At 40.0% G+C, this 19,899-nt stretch overlaps 1 protein-coding gene across 6 annotated transcripts in view; it reads left to right on the top strand.

The window, feature by feature from the left end:
- The window catches only part of LOC126353935 (uncharacterized), a 340,432-nt gene that overhangs the window by 161,850 nt on the left and 158,683 nt on the right, over window positions 1-19,899 (top strand). For all 6 annotated transcript variants that reach the window (XM_050003197.1, XM_050003198.1, XM_050003202.1 and 3 more), the window contains one exon: window positions 8,672-9,180. In XM_050003197.1, coding sequence (XP_049859154.1) covers window positions 8,672-9,180 — 509 coding nt within the window. The remainder of the gene's footprint in view (window positions 1-8,671; window positions 9,181-19,899) is intronic.

Here is a 19,899-nt window from a genome sequence, read left to right as displayed (position 1 = left end):
AATCAAACAATGGAAACTCCCAGTTGGAATGTCAACAATATAGGAAAAGTAGATTGCTACTTATTGTAAGGGAGACACTTAAAATTGCAGACTGACACAGTTAAAACACACTTACACATAAGCTTTCAACTGCAGCAGCCTTTGTCCGAAAAAAGAAAGGAAACACACACCATTCACTCTCACAAGCAAGTATACGTCACGCACACATGACTGCCAACACCGGCATCTCGGACCAGAATTTGTTTGGTGTATCAGTGGAAATGTATGACTGGATTGAAGATTTCTTGGTAGGGAGGACGCAGGATGTTCTCTTGTCTGGAGAGCCATTGACTAATGTAGAACTGAAGTAACTTCGGGTGTACTCCAGGGAAGTGTGTTGGATCCCTTATTGTTCATGTTATATACTTGTGACCTTGCAGACAATATTAATAGTAACCCTTGACTTTCTCCGATGATACAGTTATCTACAATAAAGTACAGTTTGAAGGAAACTGCAAACAATATTCATTCAGACTATCATAAGGTTCCAGAGTAGTGGCAGGTTTCTTCAAATGTTCAGAAATGTAAAATTGTGCACTTCACAAAATGGAAATACATAGTATCCAATGAATATAGTATCAGTGAATCACAGTTGGAATAGGTAGACTCACAGAAATACCTGAGTCTAACACTTGGTAGGGTCATGAAAGGGGAAAATGCAATAGATCGGTCATAGATAATTCAGATAGAAAACTTTGGTTTTTGGTAGAACAGTAGGAAATGCAATTTTTCAGTCATCACCACTGATTTGGCTTAATGTTCTGCTGCAGCTGACATCAATGATACCCCTTCAATTTACATATCTTTTAATTGTGCCTGTCTGCAACTTAATGTATCGTCTTTACGATACATAGCAATCTATCTTTTCCTGTATGTTCAGTAGACAGAGAAGTAGTAGTGTCATATCTCAGTGAGAAACTGGAAACTTTCAGCACAGTACAGGGACATGTAGAGGAATTACACCTCAAGTTTAAAAGAATAGTTGACCGTATACTGGATAGTTATATACCTGGTAAAACAGTTCATGATGTGAGAATTCTATATGGTATACATTAACACCAAAAAATCTTCTAAAGAAACAGACTATTGGATCATATGCATAAAACAAAGCATAGGGGTGCAGATAGAGTTGCTAAATTAAAGGCGTTTGGCACTTAAGTGAGCAATACTCATAGGTAAGGGCTTGTAGTAGCACAAAAGTTAGCATCTAGTCACTCACAAACTAGACAAGAACTGAATTTGAGAGTTGTAATGCATAAGAAAAAATTCTTAACTCTGTTTTCAAATGTTCCTTTACAAAAGCAAACACATTAGTATTGTCATAGTTACATCTTTATACCACTGAAGAGATGAGTGAAATAGATATTAGTTTTAGTGACATTGAGAAACAGCTGAAATTGTTAAATTTGACCAGAGCTCCAGCTTGATGGGGAGTACCTTTCAGCTGAGTTATCTCATCTTTTAACCACAATCTGTAGTAGATCTCTCAGACAAAAAACTATACCCCGTAGCTGGAAGAAAGCATAGGTTACGCTTGTATACAGGGTGTTACAGAAAGGTACGGCCAAACTTTCAGGAAACATTCCTCACACACAAATAAAGAAAAGATGCTATGTGGACATGTGTCCGGAAACGCTTAATTTCCATGTTAGAGCTCATTTTAGTTTTGTCCACCTACGCTCATTGGAGCACATTATCATGATTTCATATGGATACTCTACCTGTGCTGCTAGAACGTGTGCTTTTACAAGTACGACACAACATGTCGTACATGCACGATGGAGTTCCTGCACATTTCAGTTGAAGTGTTCGTACGCTTCTCAACAACAGATTTGGTGACCGATGGATTGGTAGAGGTGGACCAATTCCATGGCCTCCACTCTCTCCTGACCTCAACCCTCTTGACTTTTATTTATGGGGGCATTTGAAAGCTCTTGTCTACGCAATCCCGGTACCAAATGTGGAGACTCTTCGTGCTCGTATTGTAGACGGCTGTGATACAATACGCCATTCTCCAGGGCTGCATCAGGGCATCAGGAATTCCCTGCGATGGAGCGTGGATGCATGTATACTCGCTAATGGAGGACATTTTGAACATTTCCTGTAACAAAGTGTTTGAAGTCACGCTGGTATGTTCTGTTGCTGTGTGTTTCCATTCCATGATTAATATGATTTGAAGAGAAGTAATAAAATGAGCTCTAACATGGAAAGTAAGCGTTTCCGGACTCATGTCCACATAACATATTTTCTTTTTTTGTGTGTGAGGAATGTTTCCTGAAAGTTTGGCCGTACCTTTTTGTAACGCCCTGTATAAGAAGGATAGCAGAAGTGATTCACAAAATTACTGTCCAGTATCCTTGACATTGATTTGTAGCACAATCTTAGGACATATCCTGAACTCAAGTATAAGAGGTATTGAACAGAACAACCTTCTCCATGCTAATCAGCATGACTTTCAAAAACATAATCATGTGAAAATCAACACAAGCTTTTCTCACATGAGGTTCTAAAAGCCGTGGATCAAGTCAGTCAGGAAGGTACAATATTTCTTGATTTTCAAAAAGCATTTGACTCAATACCACACCTATGTTTGTCAACAAAAGTACTATTGTGTGGTGTATCAGGCAAAATTTGTGACTGAATTCAGGATTTCTTAGTAGGGAGGATGCAGCATGTTATCTTGGATAGAGAACCATTGACAAATATAGAACTGAAGTAACTTCGGGTGTACTCCAGGGAAGTGTGTTGGGTCCCTTGCTGGTCATGTTGCATATTTATGACTTTGCAGACAATATTAATAGGAACCCCTGACTTTTTCGATGATGCATTTATCTACAATGAAATACAGTTTGAAGGAAACTGCAAAAATATTCATTCAGGCTGTGATAAAATTTCAGAGTGGTGCAGTGGTTGCCAACTTTCTTCGAATGTTCAGAAATGTAAAATTGTGCACTTCACAAAATAAATAATACAAAAAAAGGCATCATAGTATCCGATGAACATTCAGTGAATCATAGTTGAATTTGGTTAACTCACACAAATGCCTGAGCTTAATACTTGATAGGACATGAAAGGGGGAAAAAACATAAGAATAAGAATCTGTATTAGCCGTTCAGTATTTTCTTATACAATGGGCTTCGTCAATAAGTTCAATTACAGTATAAAGATGGTTATATTCTCATAACAATGTATATATAAATCATATGAATGTTAGTGTAGTACAATAGCACACATTTGGAATTTTATATATTGTTAGTTTTACAATAAAAAAGAAAACATTATACAAATTTATATTAAGTGGGGAGTATTCATGTTGATGACATTATGTCATTATCATATACATGTTGACAACACTGTGTCATTATCCTAAGATATTGATACAAATATAGAGCACTCGAAATAGGTCTATTATGCCTATATGTTAGATATTGTTTTTCCAAATGTAGATCCTACTACAAGCAGAGGTACCTTTCTCTATGTTAAAACAACAAATCTGCCATATTACAATCTTTTTATTCATCAACTGAATAAAATGCTTTACCTTTGAGCCGTTGACCCAATGTTGTCTTAAATTTATTTTTAGATATTGTTTGTACAATTTTAGGAAGCATATTAAACAGTTCGAGGCCTACATATTTATAACTATTATGTATCTGGGACAATCTAGAGTATGGCAGATCAATTGTGTGGTTTCGTTTTGTATTATGGGTGTGGACAGATGACCAAAGTGGATATTGAGCTATGTTTTCTTTTATGTGTAGTAAGCAATAATAGATGTACAAACAAGGAACTGCCATGATGTTAAGTTTTTTGAAATGTTCCCTGCATGTATCCTTAGGAGATAAACCCACTATACATCAAAGAGCTTTTTTTTTGCCATCTGAAAATTGATACTGAATTGGGAGAATTTCCCCAGAACAGAATGCCATATGAAAGATGGGGGTGGATATAAGCAAAATATGAATGCAGCAGTAAGTTTTGGCTGACATTATTCCTAAGCTTATAAAGTAGGGACATAGCACGTGCAAGTTTAGAACACACGTATGTGGTATGTTTATCCCAGATGTTTCTGGTCAATCATCATTCCTAACAGTTTAACAGACTTATTTTCTTTGTTTGATACCTTCAAATTAAAGAATATTTCCTCAGTTTTGTTTCATTAATGTATAGGGAATTTGCACTAAACCATTGAACCTATTTTTCAAATATTATATTACTTTTTTCTTGTACAGACTCAAGGGTCTGTCCTGAATTGATAAAAGTTGTATTGTTCTCATAGAGGACTGTTTTACAGGGTAAATACTGCGGCATATCATTAACATACACTAAAAACAGGAAGGGCCCAAGTATGGAACCCTGTGGCACACCTCTTTTTATTGTGTGTGGGTTTGACAGCTGCCCATTTACACTAACAAATTGTACTCTGTTGCTTAAGTAGGATTCTAATAATTTCAGGGTGTCCTCTTCCATGCCGTAGTGTCTTAATTTCACGATCAAAGTACCATGAGATACAGTGTCAAATGCTTTACTCAGGTCTAGGAGAGTAGCACAAGAGATTAATTTATTTTCAAAGCCATCATATATATATCACTAACAATATTTTCAACTGCTTTAACTGTGGATAGTTTAGACCTGAACCCATGCTGTGAGTTACTTAACAAGTTATTCCTCTCAAAATAGTGTTTCATTTGTTGGTGAACACAATCTTCAAATATTTTAGATATTATTGGGATTAATGAGATAGGGCAATAGTTACTTGGATTTGATTTATCTCCTTTCCTAAATATGGGAATAGTTACTACTATTTTCAAACAGTCGGGGAAAATCCCTTGCTGTAATATATGGTTAATGAGAGTGGTTAGAGGGGACAGAAGATCACTTGATATCTTCTTTATGACAAAATTTGACAGACCATAGAATTCCTCTGCCCTGGAACTACTTAGTTTGCCTAGTGCTTTGCAAACATCATTTTCAGTTACTGTTGCCCAGCAGAATTTATGAACTACATTCTTATTTGAACCTAAAAGAGTATTAGCATCAAGCATGGCATTGGGGGCAGACAAATCTTGTTGTAAACTGAAGTTAACAAAGTGTGAGTTTAATATATCTGGGGCTATGGGTATAGCTAGTTGAGTTGTTGGTCTGTTTATTTCACTTCTAATTACTTCCCAAGCAGCTTTACAGCTGTTTCTGGATTTAAGAATATAGTTATCATTCACCCTACGTTTTGTCAAGCTTATTTCAGATCTATAAATTTTTCTTAATCTAATATACATCTCTTTGTACCCGCTGCTGTTATGAGATCTGTCCTTAAACATAAGAAGCATAATCCTGATTCTGTTGAGGTATGGTGTAAACCAATTACGTAGTCTCTGTGGTTTATGAGCTTGGTTATTATTCTGTCTTTTTACTAATCTGGGACAACAATCATCAAATATTCTTGCAATTTCCTCTATAAATAATTTGCTTGTGTTATTCACACACATATTTTTCTATAAGATGTCATTCCAGTTAACTGACCTTAAACTAGTTCTAAACTCGCTATGTTGCATTCATTCATAGGTCTAACAGTTTTGTGTTGTTCATCTGGAATGCTGACTGAAACTGTAATCCATAGGCCCATCATGGTCAGCTAGGCCTAACTTGACTACTTCAATTTCAACATTATTTTCATGGATATTACTTATTATAGTGTCTAAGCATGCATTATATCTTGTAGGCTTATAATTTAGACAATAGCAATCCAAAGCTCTTAGGCTATCCAAGAATTCCAATATGATATGACTCTGTACCCTGATATCCATATTAATATCACCAAAAATTAAGATTCTTTGGTATGCTTACTTAGTAAGACTAACAGTTTTTTAAATTTACTATAAATTCATATTCACTAGAAGATGGTGTGCGATATACAGATGCAACAATGATATTATGTTTCGGTATATGTACAACTGCAGCCTCAAAGGTGGTGTCTGTACACGGGTCTGTGACATCAATAGTCAGGTATTGTAGATTTAGCCCATTCTTAATATATATTGCAACACCCCCATGTCCAGTTGTTGATCTGCAGTAACTACTAGCTAAGGAGTAACCAAATGGAATATTGAGGTCAATTTCTGATGAATATAGCCAGTGCTCATTTACACTAAGTATACAACATTTGGAAGTTTCTAACCAGTACTGCAATTCTCCCAACTTCTTTCTTAAAGACTGTATATTAATATGTAAGCACAGAAGACTATTTTTGCTAACCCTGGGCAGTAAAGAAGAGGGTTCAGATTGTCTTCTTAAGGGAACTTCTATACAGCTGATATCTGGAGTTGTTTGTAAGTCTACTGCTGGTAGCCAGGCCCCATTTTTTCGACGTTCGGATATATCTAGTTTTCTCGTCTCAGAGTGAAAGGTTTGAAGATTATTTTGATCTTGCTGGAAAATATCTGATTTTATTTTGCCAGACAGACCAGCAGGCTTTACAGGTTTCCCTGGTCCAGCGGTATTACTGTAAAGTTGGCCATTTCTCCCTTGGTAATCAGTTTCAAGATTAATCTTCTTCCTTGGTTGTTGAGGTGGATTCCTTGTCGTGTATAGCACTCCCTGTCAAACTGGCTAGCTTGAATGATTGAGGTATTTTTTAATTTCGAACACAGGTGATATAGCCGTTTGTTTACTTCCAATACCTCGCTATTTACGCAGGATCGTTTTGAAGATCATATCTAAATGGAACATCGACAACAAACACTTTTTTGATGTAATACTTGGTAATGTGCTTCTTAAACCTTTTATTAAGTTCATGCTGTTGTTTTTCGCTATGTCATTTGTTCCAGTCAAAATTACGATGACATCAGATTCGAAGCCTTTATGTTAATTTTTTGCAAGACATCCTTGGCTTCTGCTGAAGGATACACATATCCCAGACACACGAGATTTACTTTTTCATTAAGGTAACTTGAAACATTATAACCTTGGCTTTCACTCAGTAAGGTAATTTTACAGGTTTTACATACTAAATTTTGACCATTACACTGTTTCAGTCCTGTTTGAATTTATTTTTTATATTTAAGGTCAGTCATAGATAAAGCAGGTAGCAAACTTCAGCTTTATGGTAGAATATTACGGAAATGCAATTAGTTTACAAAGGAGATTGATTACAAATCACTCATGTGACCCATCTTAGAATATTATTTGTGTGGGCCCCTTACCAATTAGGACTAGCAGGGGATATTGAGAAGGGCAGTGGGAATGTCGCAGGCTTGTGTGAATGGTCACAGGTTTGTTTGATCCATGGAAGAGGGTCATGTATTTTGAAAGAACTGAACTGGCAGACTCGTTAAGAGTCCTGAGAAAGTCTTCTAACAATGTTTCAAGAACTGCTTTCAACATATTGCTCCCATAAGGATTGTGATGACAAGATTAAATTCATTACAGAACACTCAGAGGCTTTTGAACAATCATTCTTCCTGTGCTCATTGTGGGAATGGAACAGAAAAAAGCTCTTCACAGTGGCTCACAGAGTTTCGTTGTAGAATATCCCACTCCAACAGTCATATCCTCCCCTATCAGAGACAGGGTCATGTATGAAAGCAGTCATATTGTATACAAACTCAGCTGTGACTTCGGTACAAATTTTATGTAAACTTGACACTTTAATAATAACCAATCAAAAACTACAACAAAGAGCAAAGTTGACTATCCAGTGGTGGAACATGCTGCTGAGCACAACAGGCTTGACTTCTTGGTCATTGCACAACCTGTGGCATCTGGATCCCCCTCTACCTCACCCCTTGGCCATTTATCCTAGTATATGTAGCTGGCAGTTGCCATTACAGTTCCTCCTTTAGTCCTACAGTCCTCCTCATCTCAGTCCTAGGTAGCCCCAGTTCCACATCCACCTGCACCATCACCCTAGTGCCTCCTGTTTCACTCTGTTAATCTACTGTACACCCCCACCCCCCACCCCGCAAACACTCCTCCACTAAATCGAGCATCACATGCAACTTCCCCTGACTGCTCATGGGCGTGTCTTCTGTTTCTGCATACCTATTTCTTTCCACTGTTACCTTTTCCATTCACCCCCTTTTACCCTCACTGCTCTCCTCACCCTCTCCATCCAACAAAACTCTACATGCCAGTTGGGCTGCTGCCCTAGGGCAATGTAATTAATTGGGTCAATGTAGCTGTGCATGTTTCAGTCTATGAGTCTGTGTTTTTCATCAGATTTTGAGGAAAACATTGAAAGCTATGGAGTACATTGTCCAAAAAGGCAACATTGTTTCCAGTCTTGTTCTATGTGCATGTTGTCTGTTCAGTGCCTTACCTATATGGCTAGTGGTTATCTTTATGTAGACTCTAAAAAAAAGCTTGATTTCTTTTGCTGCCAGATTTTGTGGTAGTTCATTTTAAACTCATTTAACTGACTTAGTTGCCAGTTATTACTTTTAGATTCACAGATTTGCTTGTTTATCATTTAATTCTTGTACATAAATATTTAGATCAGATTGTAGATGATATGAAAATTCCAAGAATTAATGATTTCATTTCTTTTTAACTGTTTTACTTTTATGTTTTAAGTTCGCCAGTTCATTGTAATCTCTTCAATTTTAATTTTATTATTTTTTTTCTGGCTGTTAATCAGGAGAACCACAAGATTTTCAGTGGAAGGGAAATGACAATGCAGCTATTTTAGACAACTGTTCTTCCATCCAAAAGTCCCCTGGACAATCATCACCAGAAAGTAGTTGTGAGGAATTCACAAACAAAACTCAGAAGAGAAATTCATTGCTTGACAACAATAAATTCACAGAAAGAGTTCTTGGACTTGGTTCTAATAACGCTGTAGTTGAAACACGTGATACTAAAAATACAGGAAACCGGCCATGTTTAGAAGATGAAAGAACTAACTGTGGAATCCCGAAAAGAAATGAACCAGAATGTAGCAACACTGCTACAACTACAAAGAAACATTTTCTGGCAACTAAAAGAAGCTTCGATGTTGTTAATGATAGTGAAGACTCAAGCGATGAAGATAATGGCATTGTCAACTTGGAGACGAATTGCCAAGATGCAAAAATCAATGATATGCAGTATGGAAATAAGGAACAGTCGGTTGTCATGAGAAGAAATAATACACCTCAAGCATTGGTGGTAAGTTTTATTGGTGGCGGCGGCAATGGTGGTGGTGGAGGAGGAGGAGGACATGAGGAGCATCATTAATATTGATATTACATCTGAAAAATTTGATTTTTTAGCATGTAATCTTCTTAAAATGTTTTTGTGGTTTTGAAAATGATACTGCATGCACATTTCAGGTTAGTCTTTTTGTATCTGGGATATCTTGAGTTAACATATGTCTTTAGTAGTTCAATAAAAATACCATTGTTTCCTTCAGCGTTTATTTCATGGCTTACAAAGTGTCATGTAAAAGTAGGTATGCAGCTATTCTCACTGTTTGGCATACTCTCCCAGAAGATTATCCATATAATGATCCCTCAGATCTTGTTTTGACTTCTTTGCCATGGTCGTGACTCAGGCAAAATAAGTCTGTTGTCTAGTAAGTAGGAAACTTGGCGTCGCGTGCTCTGATTAGCTGTGGGATTGCCCCGTTGGCATTTGTCGGTTGATGGGCAGTGCTGTGGTTGTCGGTTCACACATACAAACATCCCTCGCCACGTCACTGCCCCACAAGATACACGCAAGTGTCGAATAGGTCTTGCTGTTTGTCTCCACCTCACGTCAGAGGCATTCACCCGTAAGCTTTACTTCAGAGTGCCCACATGTCACCTACAATTTAGTAATGCAGTAAGCATGGCGGCACAGTGTTCATTTGATGAACAATGAGATATGGTTTTTGTTTAAAGACTAGCCAACACTAATGCGCATGAAGCTAGATAGATGTATGAGGAATGGTACCCTGCATGACACCACCCACAAGTGCTAACATTTACAGCAGTTTACCAGCGACTTGGTGAAACAGGCTCATTAGCGGGATATCTTGGTGATGCTGAAGACCTCGAACATGATGGGATGCTGCATTTGAAGAGACTTCAAGGAAGCACCTACGACAAGTAGTCGGCAGTTCGACAGGACATGGGGTTCACTCATTGGTTAGTCTGGAAGGTTTTGAGTGATGATGACCAGCATCCATTTAGTTCCTACCCTGTCCAAGGCCTAAATCCTGTGGTGGAGTATGATCACAGGCTGAGGTTTTGCTGGTGGTTTCTGCGACGTGTTGCACGAGATCCCCGCTGTTGTGTTGTATACCGACGAGTGCACGTTCCATCAGGATGGCCTTTACAACACTCGAAACGTTCATTACTGCGCAAGGGAAAATCCTCATGTCATGTGCGGGCAAGGGAAAATTCTGATGTCATGTGCATCCACAGACACAAGGAACAATTTTCGTTCAACATTTGGGCAGGCGTTGTGAGAGACCATCTGATTGGGCTGGTCTGTCTACTTCCTTGACATACCGGGGCCAATTAGCTTCACTTTTTGCAAGAAACTCTACTGAGCCTGCTGGAAGATGTTCCCCTGGACATATGGCTACGCATGTGGTTGCAGCATGATGGGGCGCCTGCACAACAGTCGTGCTGTGCACGGATATTTAAATGAACTCTTCGACGGCCAGGTAATTGGCAGAGATGCTCGTAGGACATGTCCCCTGTGATCACCATACCTCATGCCACTGGACTTTTTCCTATGGGGATTCTTCAAGGTTCTAGTTCACCCACCCAGCGCCGAACCACCTAGAAACGAAGAGGAATTAATGGATCACATTCAACATGCCGCCAATCAAATCAGGACAATGCCAAGAATCTTTGAAAGAGTTCGGCAAAACACGGTTCGACGTTACCAAGCTTGTGTCGCTTCAGAGGGTCGCCAGTTTGTGCACCTGCTTTAAGTAAACAATGCCCTAGCTACGAAAAAGGTCCTCTTCAGGGCCGACACATAAAAGACTTCCTGTAGGTGAACTAACAGCTGTTGACGGGTTTGTTCCCGGTACGTCTTATTATGAAACTACAATGGATGTGTCGGGACCTTGGCGGATTTGCTCCAAGGCCATCGAGCATGCGAGCTGCTTGATATAGATCACGATCTCTGGCAGGCAAAGCATTCGCGGTCAGGCATTGTCCAGAACATCTGGCAACAGTCTGATCCTGCGGCCAATCGGAGGATGAGGTACCAAGTTTCCATAGTTTAAAAACGGTGCGTTGTTGACATACACAACATTAGTACTTGTTTCCTGCTGGTGTCAGCTACCTTTTTTGAAGTGTGTGTTTTTTGTGTATAGCTAGCTACTTCCGTACTTCATAATTTTGGTCTCCTTTGTCACGTTCGACAGGTTCAGTGCATAGTCTAGTTCCTTGCAGCAGTTATTATTAGAGCTTAGTAGTTATTGTAGTATAGTGGCTGCTTTTCTGTCCCACATAAGCTGAGGACAATCATCAAATGAAGTATTTTGTATGCAAATGTAGCTTATTTGACTATAAGAATTCATTTTATTGAAGGTAAGAACATATACCCCATTGAAGGTTTCAACAACTCTGGTCCAGTTCTAATGAAGTTTATTTCTTTCAAAACACTCTTTTTGCGTCATCCTTCATTGAATACTGAGGGGCAAGGCAAAGGATACTTCATCTCCTCAAGTAATTGTGTACCTGGGAGAAACTGCCCTTCCTCAGTAGGAAGTCCAATGCAGATTACAAATATTTTCTTTCCAGTTGTTATGCGTTAAACTAGACTTCAATTTAATCAGTAATAATTGCAAAAGTAGAAACAATGAGAACTATGCCCTTAATATTGATTTCAAAAGTTCATCAGGTCTCAGTGAAGATGTGCACACAGTACCTGGCCTTGCCTTCAAATTCAAGAATATTGACAGTTCAGGGGGTTATGAAAGAGTACATTGTCTGTCCACATATTTATCAGCTGAATGGCTGACTATATCGCTAGCATTTGAGCATATTTTCTTAACTCACCACAGGGAAAGGATTTCAAAGTGCAAAAAGGCGATTGAAATGCTCATACAGTCTCAATTTGATAAAACTGACAGAAGCAGTCATTCATTGTAAGTGACAATTAGGTCTTTCATTTTACTTAGACGTCCAAACCGGTTGACTAAATGGGTGAGTATTAAGAAGAATAAAGCAAGAAGAAACTAGCTCTGCATTGTGCCTCATTTAGCATCCACAGTCAAACATCTTACCTTCATATTGCTTAAACCAAAGCTTTTGTCTGTTTTTTCCATAGCATATAAGCTGTGCAACATTAAGGGCTTGTCACATCTAAAAACTGTGCACTGACTTAGAGTGCCAATGTGTTAACTTTTTTTGTTGGAACCAGTAGAGACCTATGGCTAATGGAGTAGATACCAGTACCTTTATTCATCCCTTCAAGAAAAATATTGTACCAAAAAGAAGTTCAAGGCTATGATATATTGGCAGCTTGTTAAATCCTTTGTTCCTCAGTCTGTGAGGTGTTTCAAATGCATAAGATTTGATGTATGTCATTCTGCAGCACCATGATTCTGTCTGATGGAACTGTAGTAGGGCAATGCACAAAGTAATGCATGTGAAGGGCCCAAAACAATACTCACCTTGCGTGCAGACCTGCCCTACATTCAAAAAAAGAAAAACGCAAGAATATAAAATTCTCAAATGCCTGCCATGTCAAGACATTAGAAATAAATACGAAAGACTTCACCCAGAACAGCTTTGTGGAAGTGGTAATTGTACCTCTACCAGCTACAACTTTGACAAAACACCAATTCTCTCCACAGATAGACTGCCCAGCTGAGGGAGAAGACATCTGCTCTGTCTCTTTCGTATTACTTGCTCTAGTGGAATCCTTTCTGCACATAGCTTAAATCCCAAGATATAACAGGCCTAGTGAGGCAATCCCCACCCCCACAACTTCCATGGGATAATACAAATAAGTCTATAAGAGACCAAACAGTAGAAAAATTAATTGCATAACTTCATCATTGCCCACCAAATACTGGAGTTAAAATTCATTTCAGCACAGCTCCTGCAGATACTCTACCCTAGAGCTCACAACTTTTATCCCAACTGTCACTTGCTTATTTCACACAGTCATGATTATCTCTGCATCAGTGACTGTCTCTCAGAAAAGCTGATTGGTCACTTTTTGGCACCAAATAGTAAAGATGATGTCAACATAGTGTCCAAAGTAATTTTATTTTAAAATAATAAATCCTATGCTGTGTGAATTGTTTCAGCTGTGTACATCAGCATTTTTACACTAGAGCATATTAAGATTTTGTCTTACTGAGCAAGTTGCTACCTTTTTGAAGATTTATTCGTGAATAGGTATTCCACAAAATTATTCGATGGTTCCATCTGAATCATAGACTTGCTTAATTATAACATATGACAAGGACTAATGTGAAGTTCATGGAGTCCTCAAAACCAGTGACATATGGCGCCTGTGCAAACTAGAATAAGCCAGATTGGGAATCGGCATCCAATATGTAGGGCCACCACCAGTTGTCAGGATATCTCAGAAGTACAAGCGATTTTCTCAAATATGAGACACGTAAGTACAATTGGTTCTCACAGAGTTAAAACATCAGTGTATAAATACACGTCCATCAACTCTGTTTATTAAATTTTATCCTAGCATACACAACCGTTTCCACTGATTCTCTATTAGCAGTAGAAGAATTTTTTAGAAAAGCCCTGGGGCTCTTGTCTTACTAAGTGTTTGATTCAGTTGTAATATAATTTGGCAAAAATGCTTTTATGATGAAGCTTGGGTTGTGTATCGTTGCTTAACACAAGAAAAATAATGTTCAATATGCCATGTCTTATTACGGATATCCTCCACTAAAAAAATAAGACGTATCTTGTGTAATCCGGGGTGCTGCTTCTTGATGTTGCCACAGGTTCATCTTGATGTTACTGCATCACCACGTGGGAATCATGTAATGGTATAAATAAGTTTCAGTACTTCTTGTTCACAAAAAATTTTGATTTCGCACGCTAGATGTTCGGCGGGAAACGTACGAAGTCTGACTACATGCTGTTAATACAAAAATTCGGTCGAAGACAGGCTTAAGACTGTTGTAGGGCTGACCTCTGGCAGCATAAAAATCACTTCTATTTATATGATGTTAAACAATTACTGTATATCTAAAAATAAAGGTGATGTGACTTACCAAACAAAAGTGCTGGCAGGTCGATAGACACACAAACATACACACAATATTCAAGCTTTCACAACCAATGGTTGCTTCGTCAGGAAAGAGGGAAGGAGAGGGAAAGACGAAAGGATGTGGGCTCCAAGGGAGAGGGCAAGGAGCCACTCCAATCCCGGTAGCGGAAAGACCCACCCCAAGGGGGACAAAGGACAGGTACACACACACACACACACACACACACACACACACACACACACACACACACATATCCATCCGCACATACACAGACACAAGCCTTTACAAATGTCTGCTTGTGTCTGTGCATGTGCGTGAGTGCACACCTGTCCCTCTTTCCCCCCCAAAGCAAGTCTCCCCGCTCCCGGGCCTGGAACGACCCCCACCCTCTCCCCCAAAACCCACATCCCCCCGTGCCTCCCCCTTTCCCGAAGAAGCAACCGTTGACTGCGAAAGCCTGAATCCGGCGTGCATGCCTGTGTCTGTTTGTGTATCCATCGACCCGCCATCGCTCCCGCCTGGTAAGTCACATCAACTTTGTTTTCACAAAAAACAAAGATTCCAAGACTTACCAAGCAGGAAAGCGCCGGTAGACAGGCACAATAAATAAAACACACAAACACACACACAGAATTTCTAGCTTTCGCCAGGCCTCAACCTCCGCTAATTTCAAGATCCATCCTTCATGAAATCCTCCCCACTCCACCAAGAGTGTCTTTCCGCCGTTCACTTAACCTTCTTAACCTCTTGGTTCATCCCTATGAAATCCCCAAACCACCTTCCCTACCCTCTGGCTCCTACCCTTGTAACAGCCCCTGGTGTAAAACCTGTCCCATGCACCCTCCCACCACCACCACCACCACCACCACCACCACCACCACCACCTACTCCAGTCCTGTAACCCGGAAGGTGTACACGATCAAAGGCAGAGCCACGTGTGAAAGCACACACGTGATTTACCAACTGACCTGCCTACACTGTGAAGCTTTCTATGTGGGAATGACCAGCAACAAACTGTCCATTCGCATGAATGGGCACAGGCAGACAGTGTTTGTTGGTAATGAGGATCACCCTGTGGCTAAACATGCCTTGGTGCACGGGCAGCACATCTTGGCACAGTGTTACACCGTCCAGGTTATCTGGATACTTCCCACCAACACCAACCTATCAGAACTCCGGAGATGGGAACTTGCCCTTCAGTATATCCTCTCTTCTCGATATCCGCCAGGCCTCAACCTCCGCTAATTTCAAGTTGCCGCCGCTCATACCTCACCTGTCTTTCAATAACATCTTTGCCTCTGTACTTCCGCCTCCCCTGACATCTCTGCCCAAACTCTTTGACTTTACAAATGTCTACTTGTGTCTGTGTATGTGCGGATGGATGTGTGTGTGTGTGTGTGTGTGTGTGTGTGTGTGTGTGCGCGCGCGTGCATGCGAGTGTACACCTGTCCTTTATTCCCCCTAAGGTAAGTCTTTGCGCTCCCGGGATTGGAATGACTCCTTACCCTCTTCCTTAAAACCCACATCCTTTTGTCTTTCCCTCTCCTTCCCTCTTTCCTGGGGAGGCAGCCATTGGTTGTGAAGGCTGGGATTTTGTGTGTGCGTTTGTTTGTGTGTCTGTCGCCTGCCGGCGCTTTTGTTTGGTAAGTCACATCATCTTTGTTTGGATATATACCAAGCGGGAAAGCGCCGGTAGATAGGCACAATAAATAAAACACACAAACACATTTCTAGCTTTCGCAACCGACAGTTGCTTCTTCAGGAAAGAGGGAAGGAGAGGGCTGCTTGTGTCTGTGTATGTGCGGATGGATATGTGTCTGTGTGCGCGAGTGTACACCTGTCCCTTTTTCCCCCTAAGGGAAGTCTTTCCGCTCCCAGGATTGGTATGACTCCTTACCCTCTCCCTTAAAACCTACATCCTTTCGTCTTTCCCTCTCCTTCCCTCTTTCCTGAAGAAGCAACCGTCGCTTGCGAAAGCTAGAAATTCTCTCTCTCTCTCTCTCTTTCTCTCTGTGTGTGTGTGTGTGTGTGTGTGTGTGTGTGTGTGTGTGTGTGTGTGTTTTATTTATTGTGCCTATCTACCGGCGCTTTCCCGCTTGGTAAGTCTTGGAATCTTTGTTTTTAATATCTTTTTCCCATGTGGAAGTTTCTTTCTATATATATATATATATATATATATATATATATATTGTGAAAACAAAGTTGATGTGACTTACCAGGCAGGAGCGCTGACAGGTCGATGGATACACAAGTGGACACAGGCACGCACGCGGGATTCAGGCTTTCGCAGCCAACGGTTGCTTCTTCGGGGAAGTTGGAGGGACGGGGGATGTGGGCTATGTGGGTTTTGGGAAAGAAGGTGGAGGGTCGTTCCAGTCTCGGGAGCGGGGGGACTTGCCTTGGGGGGGAAGAGGGACAGGTGTGCACTCGCATGCATATCCATCTGCACATGCACAGACACAAGCCTTTACAAATTTCTGCTTGTGTCTGTGTATGTGCAGATGGATGTGTGTGTGTGTGTGTGTGTGTGTGTGTGTGTGTGTGTGGGCGCGTGTGCGCGATTGTATACCTGTCCTTTTTCCCCCTTGGGGTGGGTCTTTCCGCTACCGGGATTGGAGTGGCTGCTTGCCCTCTCCCTTGGAGCCCACATCCTTTCGTCTTTCCCTCTCCTTCCCTCTTTCCTGACGAAGCAACCGTTGGTTGCGAAAGCTTGAATTTTGTGTGTATGTTTGTGTGTCTATCGACCTGCCATCGCTTTTGTTTGGTAAGTCACATCATCTTTGTTTTTAGATATATTTTTCCCACTTGGAATGTTTCCCTCTATTATATTCATAAACAGTTACTGTTAATTTTACATATTGAATTTTGCATAATTAACAGTTAAAGTTTTTACATACATCTTCCCAAATTACAGTGAAGATTACATGGAATAACAGTGAATAATTTCGTACAAAGGCAGGAAAGAATCTGTTCCTATTAAGACTATAAATTACATGTTTTAACTTTGCAACAATATGTTTTTTTAATTTGCATATATTATTTTACTATCTTAAAAGTAAAATCATCCTATTATTTTCAGGTGAACAGAGCAATTAGTTTTATTGAATGAAAGTCCTAGATTGAATTAATTAAATTTTGTACAAGTAAAATTTTACATTTGCCTATAGTTGTAATTACAGTTTTATTAACTAACACAAATTAGAACATGAACATGTTTGATTCTGTCTGAAAAATCATCGTGTCTTATTTCTGTTAGGGGAATAAAAAATTTCTTGCATAAAATACATAAAAAACAGCTGTTTCTCGGTGATTTGAAATATCAGAACTTTAATCGTTAATTACTCCATAATTATAATACCAATTTTATTCCTATCATGTGCCTGTAGTTTGTATTGTGTGTAAATTATGATGGTACATTGGTTTTTAATCTGACATTTTTTTCTTCACCCTATATAGTGGAGGCCCAACATAAACAATGTCAAAATAATAGTTTAAATTAGTGTAAATTACTAAGTTTCTGCACGAAGAATCTTTGGTGTATTTGAATCCAGATAACCATAAACATGTTTCCTTGATTCTGTATATTGATGAGACACAATGTAGACAAAGTCAAAGCAACAGTTTAAATTGATGTAAATTACTAATATTGCATATGTTCCCTCTTTGGGAGGGTGGAGATGAGACTGGAATAGGATACAGGAGCACATAAGGGGTTGTGGTATTACACAGTCAGTGGAAGCCGCAGTGTACACTACATTATTTTGTAACACGTCTACAGAAATGGAAGCATCTCAGCCATAGGAATTAACTGCACATTCTCGAAGTATTTTAATTTGTTATGGAGAGAAGGGGCATTTTCCTCCAAATGGCCAAAGAGTTGCATTATTTCAGTCTTGAGGTCAGCAAAGCATTTTTTGAACAACTACACCAGAATATCTCTCTGGAATGGCCTGTGCAAACTGTTCGAAAGAATGATGAACTGCTAAATTTACAAATTCAGGCAATATTTATTCCAGTATCAATGCAGTTTTTAACTATCTTATACTCTTTATATATCCAATTAAATTGTATCCATGCACCAGTCCATTATTTAATATTTTTTAATTGCTGTCAGTGGCATCATGTATGTGGTGAGCTGTGCAGTTTGTCCATTGCTGTGTGTTGATGACTTCTCTTTACACTGCAGCTCCACATTAATGGTATAACGAAGTGTCAGCTCTAGGGAGGTGTTCAAAAGGGTCAAGAGTGGATGCTGAACAGTGGCATCCAGTTCTATACAAATACCCCCACTACCAATGTGGAGACCCATTGCGTGGCCTCACCCATTCAACCTGTGAGTGAACGTATGGCCGCTTCTCCACTCCTTCAGCAGGGTCCAAGCAGGCACGTGGGGGGAAGGGTTTACTAGTTATCGGGAGTGCCAATGCTGGGTGTGTTATGGAGCCCTTTAGGTAGACAGCAATCAGGGCTGGAAAGAAAGCCAATGAGCACTTGATACGTTTGCCAGGAGACCTCATCTGAGATGTTGGACGGCCTTCCCTGTGGCTGTCGAGCGTGCAGGGTGCAGTCATCTGCAAGTTGTGCCTCACATCGGCACAAATGATGCATGATGTGTGGGCTCTGAAGCCATCCTCAGCTCATACTGGTGGCTGGCAGAGGTAGTGAAGACAGCTGGCATCGCTTGTGGGGTACAAGCAGACGTCGCAATTTGCAGCATTGTTCTTAGAGTTAATCAGGGTCCTTTGGTTTGGAACCAAGTGGAAGGTCTCAACCAATTCTTCATCAACTTTGTAACAGTCTTGGCCGCAGGTTTCTAGACCTGCGTTATCGTGTGGGGATTTGTAGGGCTTCCTTTGATAGGTCAGGGGTTCACTATACAAAGGAAGAAGCTACTCAGATAGCAGAGTACTTGTGGAGTGCACACGAAGGGTTTTTAGGCTAGACGGTACTTTTAGGTGCTCTATGGCCACTTGCAGTCAATACACAGCAAGGTAAGTCAGACAGCCTTCTGAGTAAAGACACTTCAACTGTCACAATATCAGCATATTGTAGAAGTGTTCAATACAGTTCCCGAATTTACTGTCCTCTGGGAAAATTCTCACACTCAAATTCTTTATGGATTGAGAGCTGTCTGAAACCCAAGGTGGAAAGCTCTGAGATATTTAGCAAGATATGGAACATATATCCCAAAGACAGATTAGGGGCCATAGGTAGGGGAGTGTTCGTTGCAGTTGACAAAAATGTTGTCTCTATTGAGGTCAAAGTTGAGTGTGACTGTGAAGTTATCTGGTTGCATTTAACAGGTGTAGGTGAAACCAAGTGAATTGTTGGATGTTTTTACCAGCCACCTGATTCTGCTGTGACAGTTCTAGAGTAATTCAAAGAAAATCTTCAGTCACTAGTGCGTAAATACTGACTTCATGCAAGACTAGTTGGAGTTGGCTTTAACCTACCGAGTATAGATTGGGATCACTGTGGATTCATTGTGGGGGTACAGACAGGCGGTCACGCAAAATACTTTTTAACATGTTTTCTGAAATCTATTTTGAGCAGCTAACTCGGCAGCCCACACGTACTGGAAATATCTTAGATCTTGTAGCTACAGATAGGACGAATCTTATCGACAATGTCAGTATAGAAACAAGAATTAGTGAACTTGATATCATAATAGCAACAATGATTACAAAGGT

This window comes from Schistocerca gregaria, chromosome 3, assembly GCF_023897955.1.
Source record: "Schistocerca gregaria isolate iqSchGreg1 chromosome 3, iqSchGreg1.2, whole genome shotgun sequence".
NCBI classification, from domain to species: domain Eukaryota; kingdom Metazoa; phylum Arthropoda; class Insecta; order Orthoptera; family Acrididae; genus Schistocerca; species Schistocerca gregaria.
Note: the sequence above shows the minus strand (reverse complement) of the source record. Positions and strands in the feature narration are given on the sequence as shown.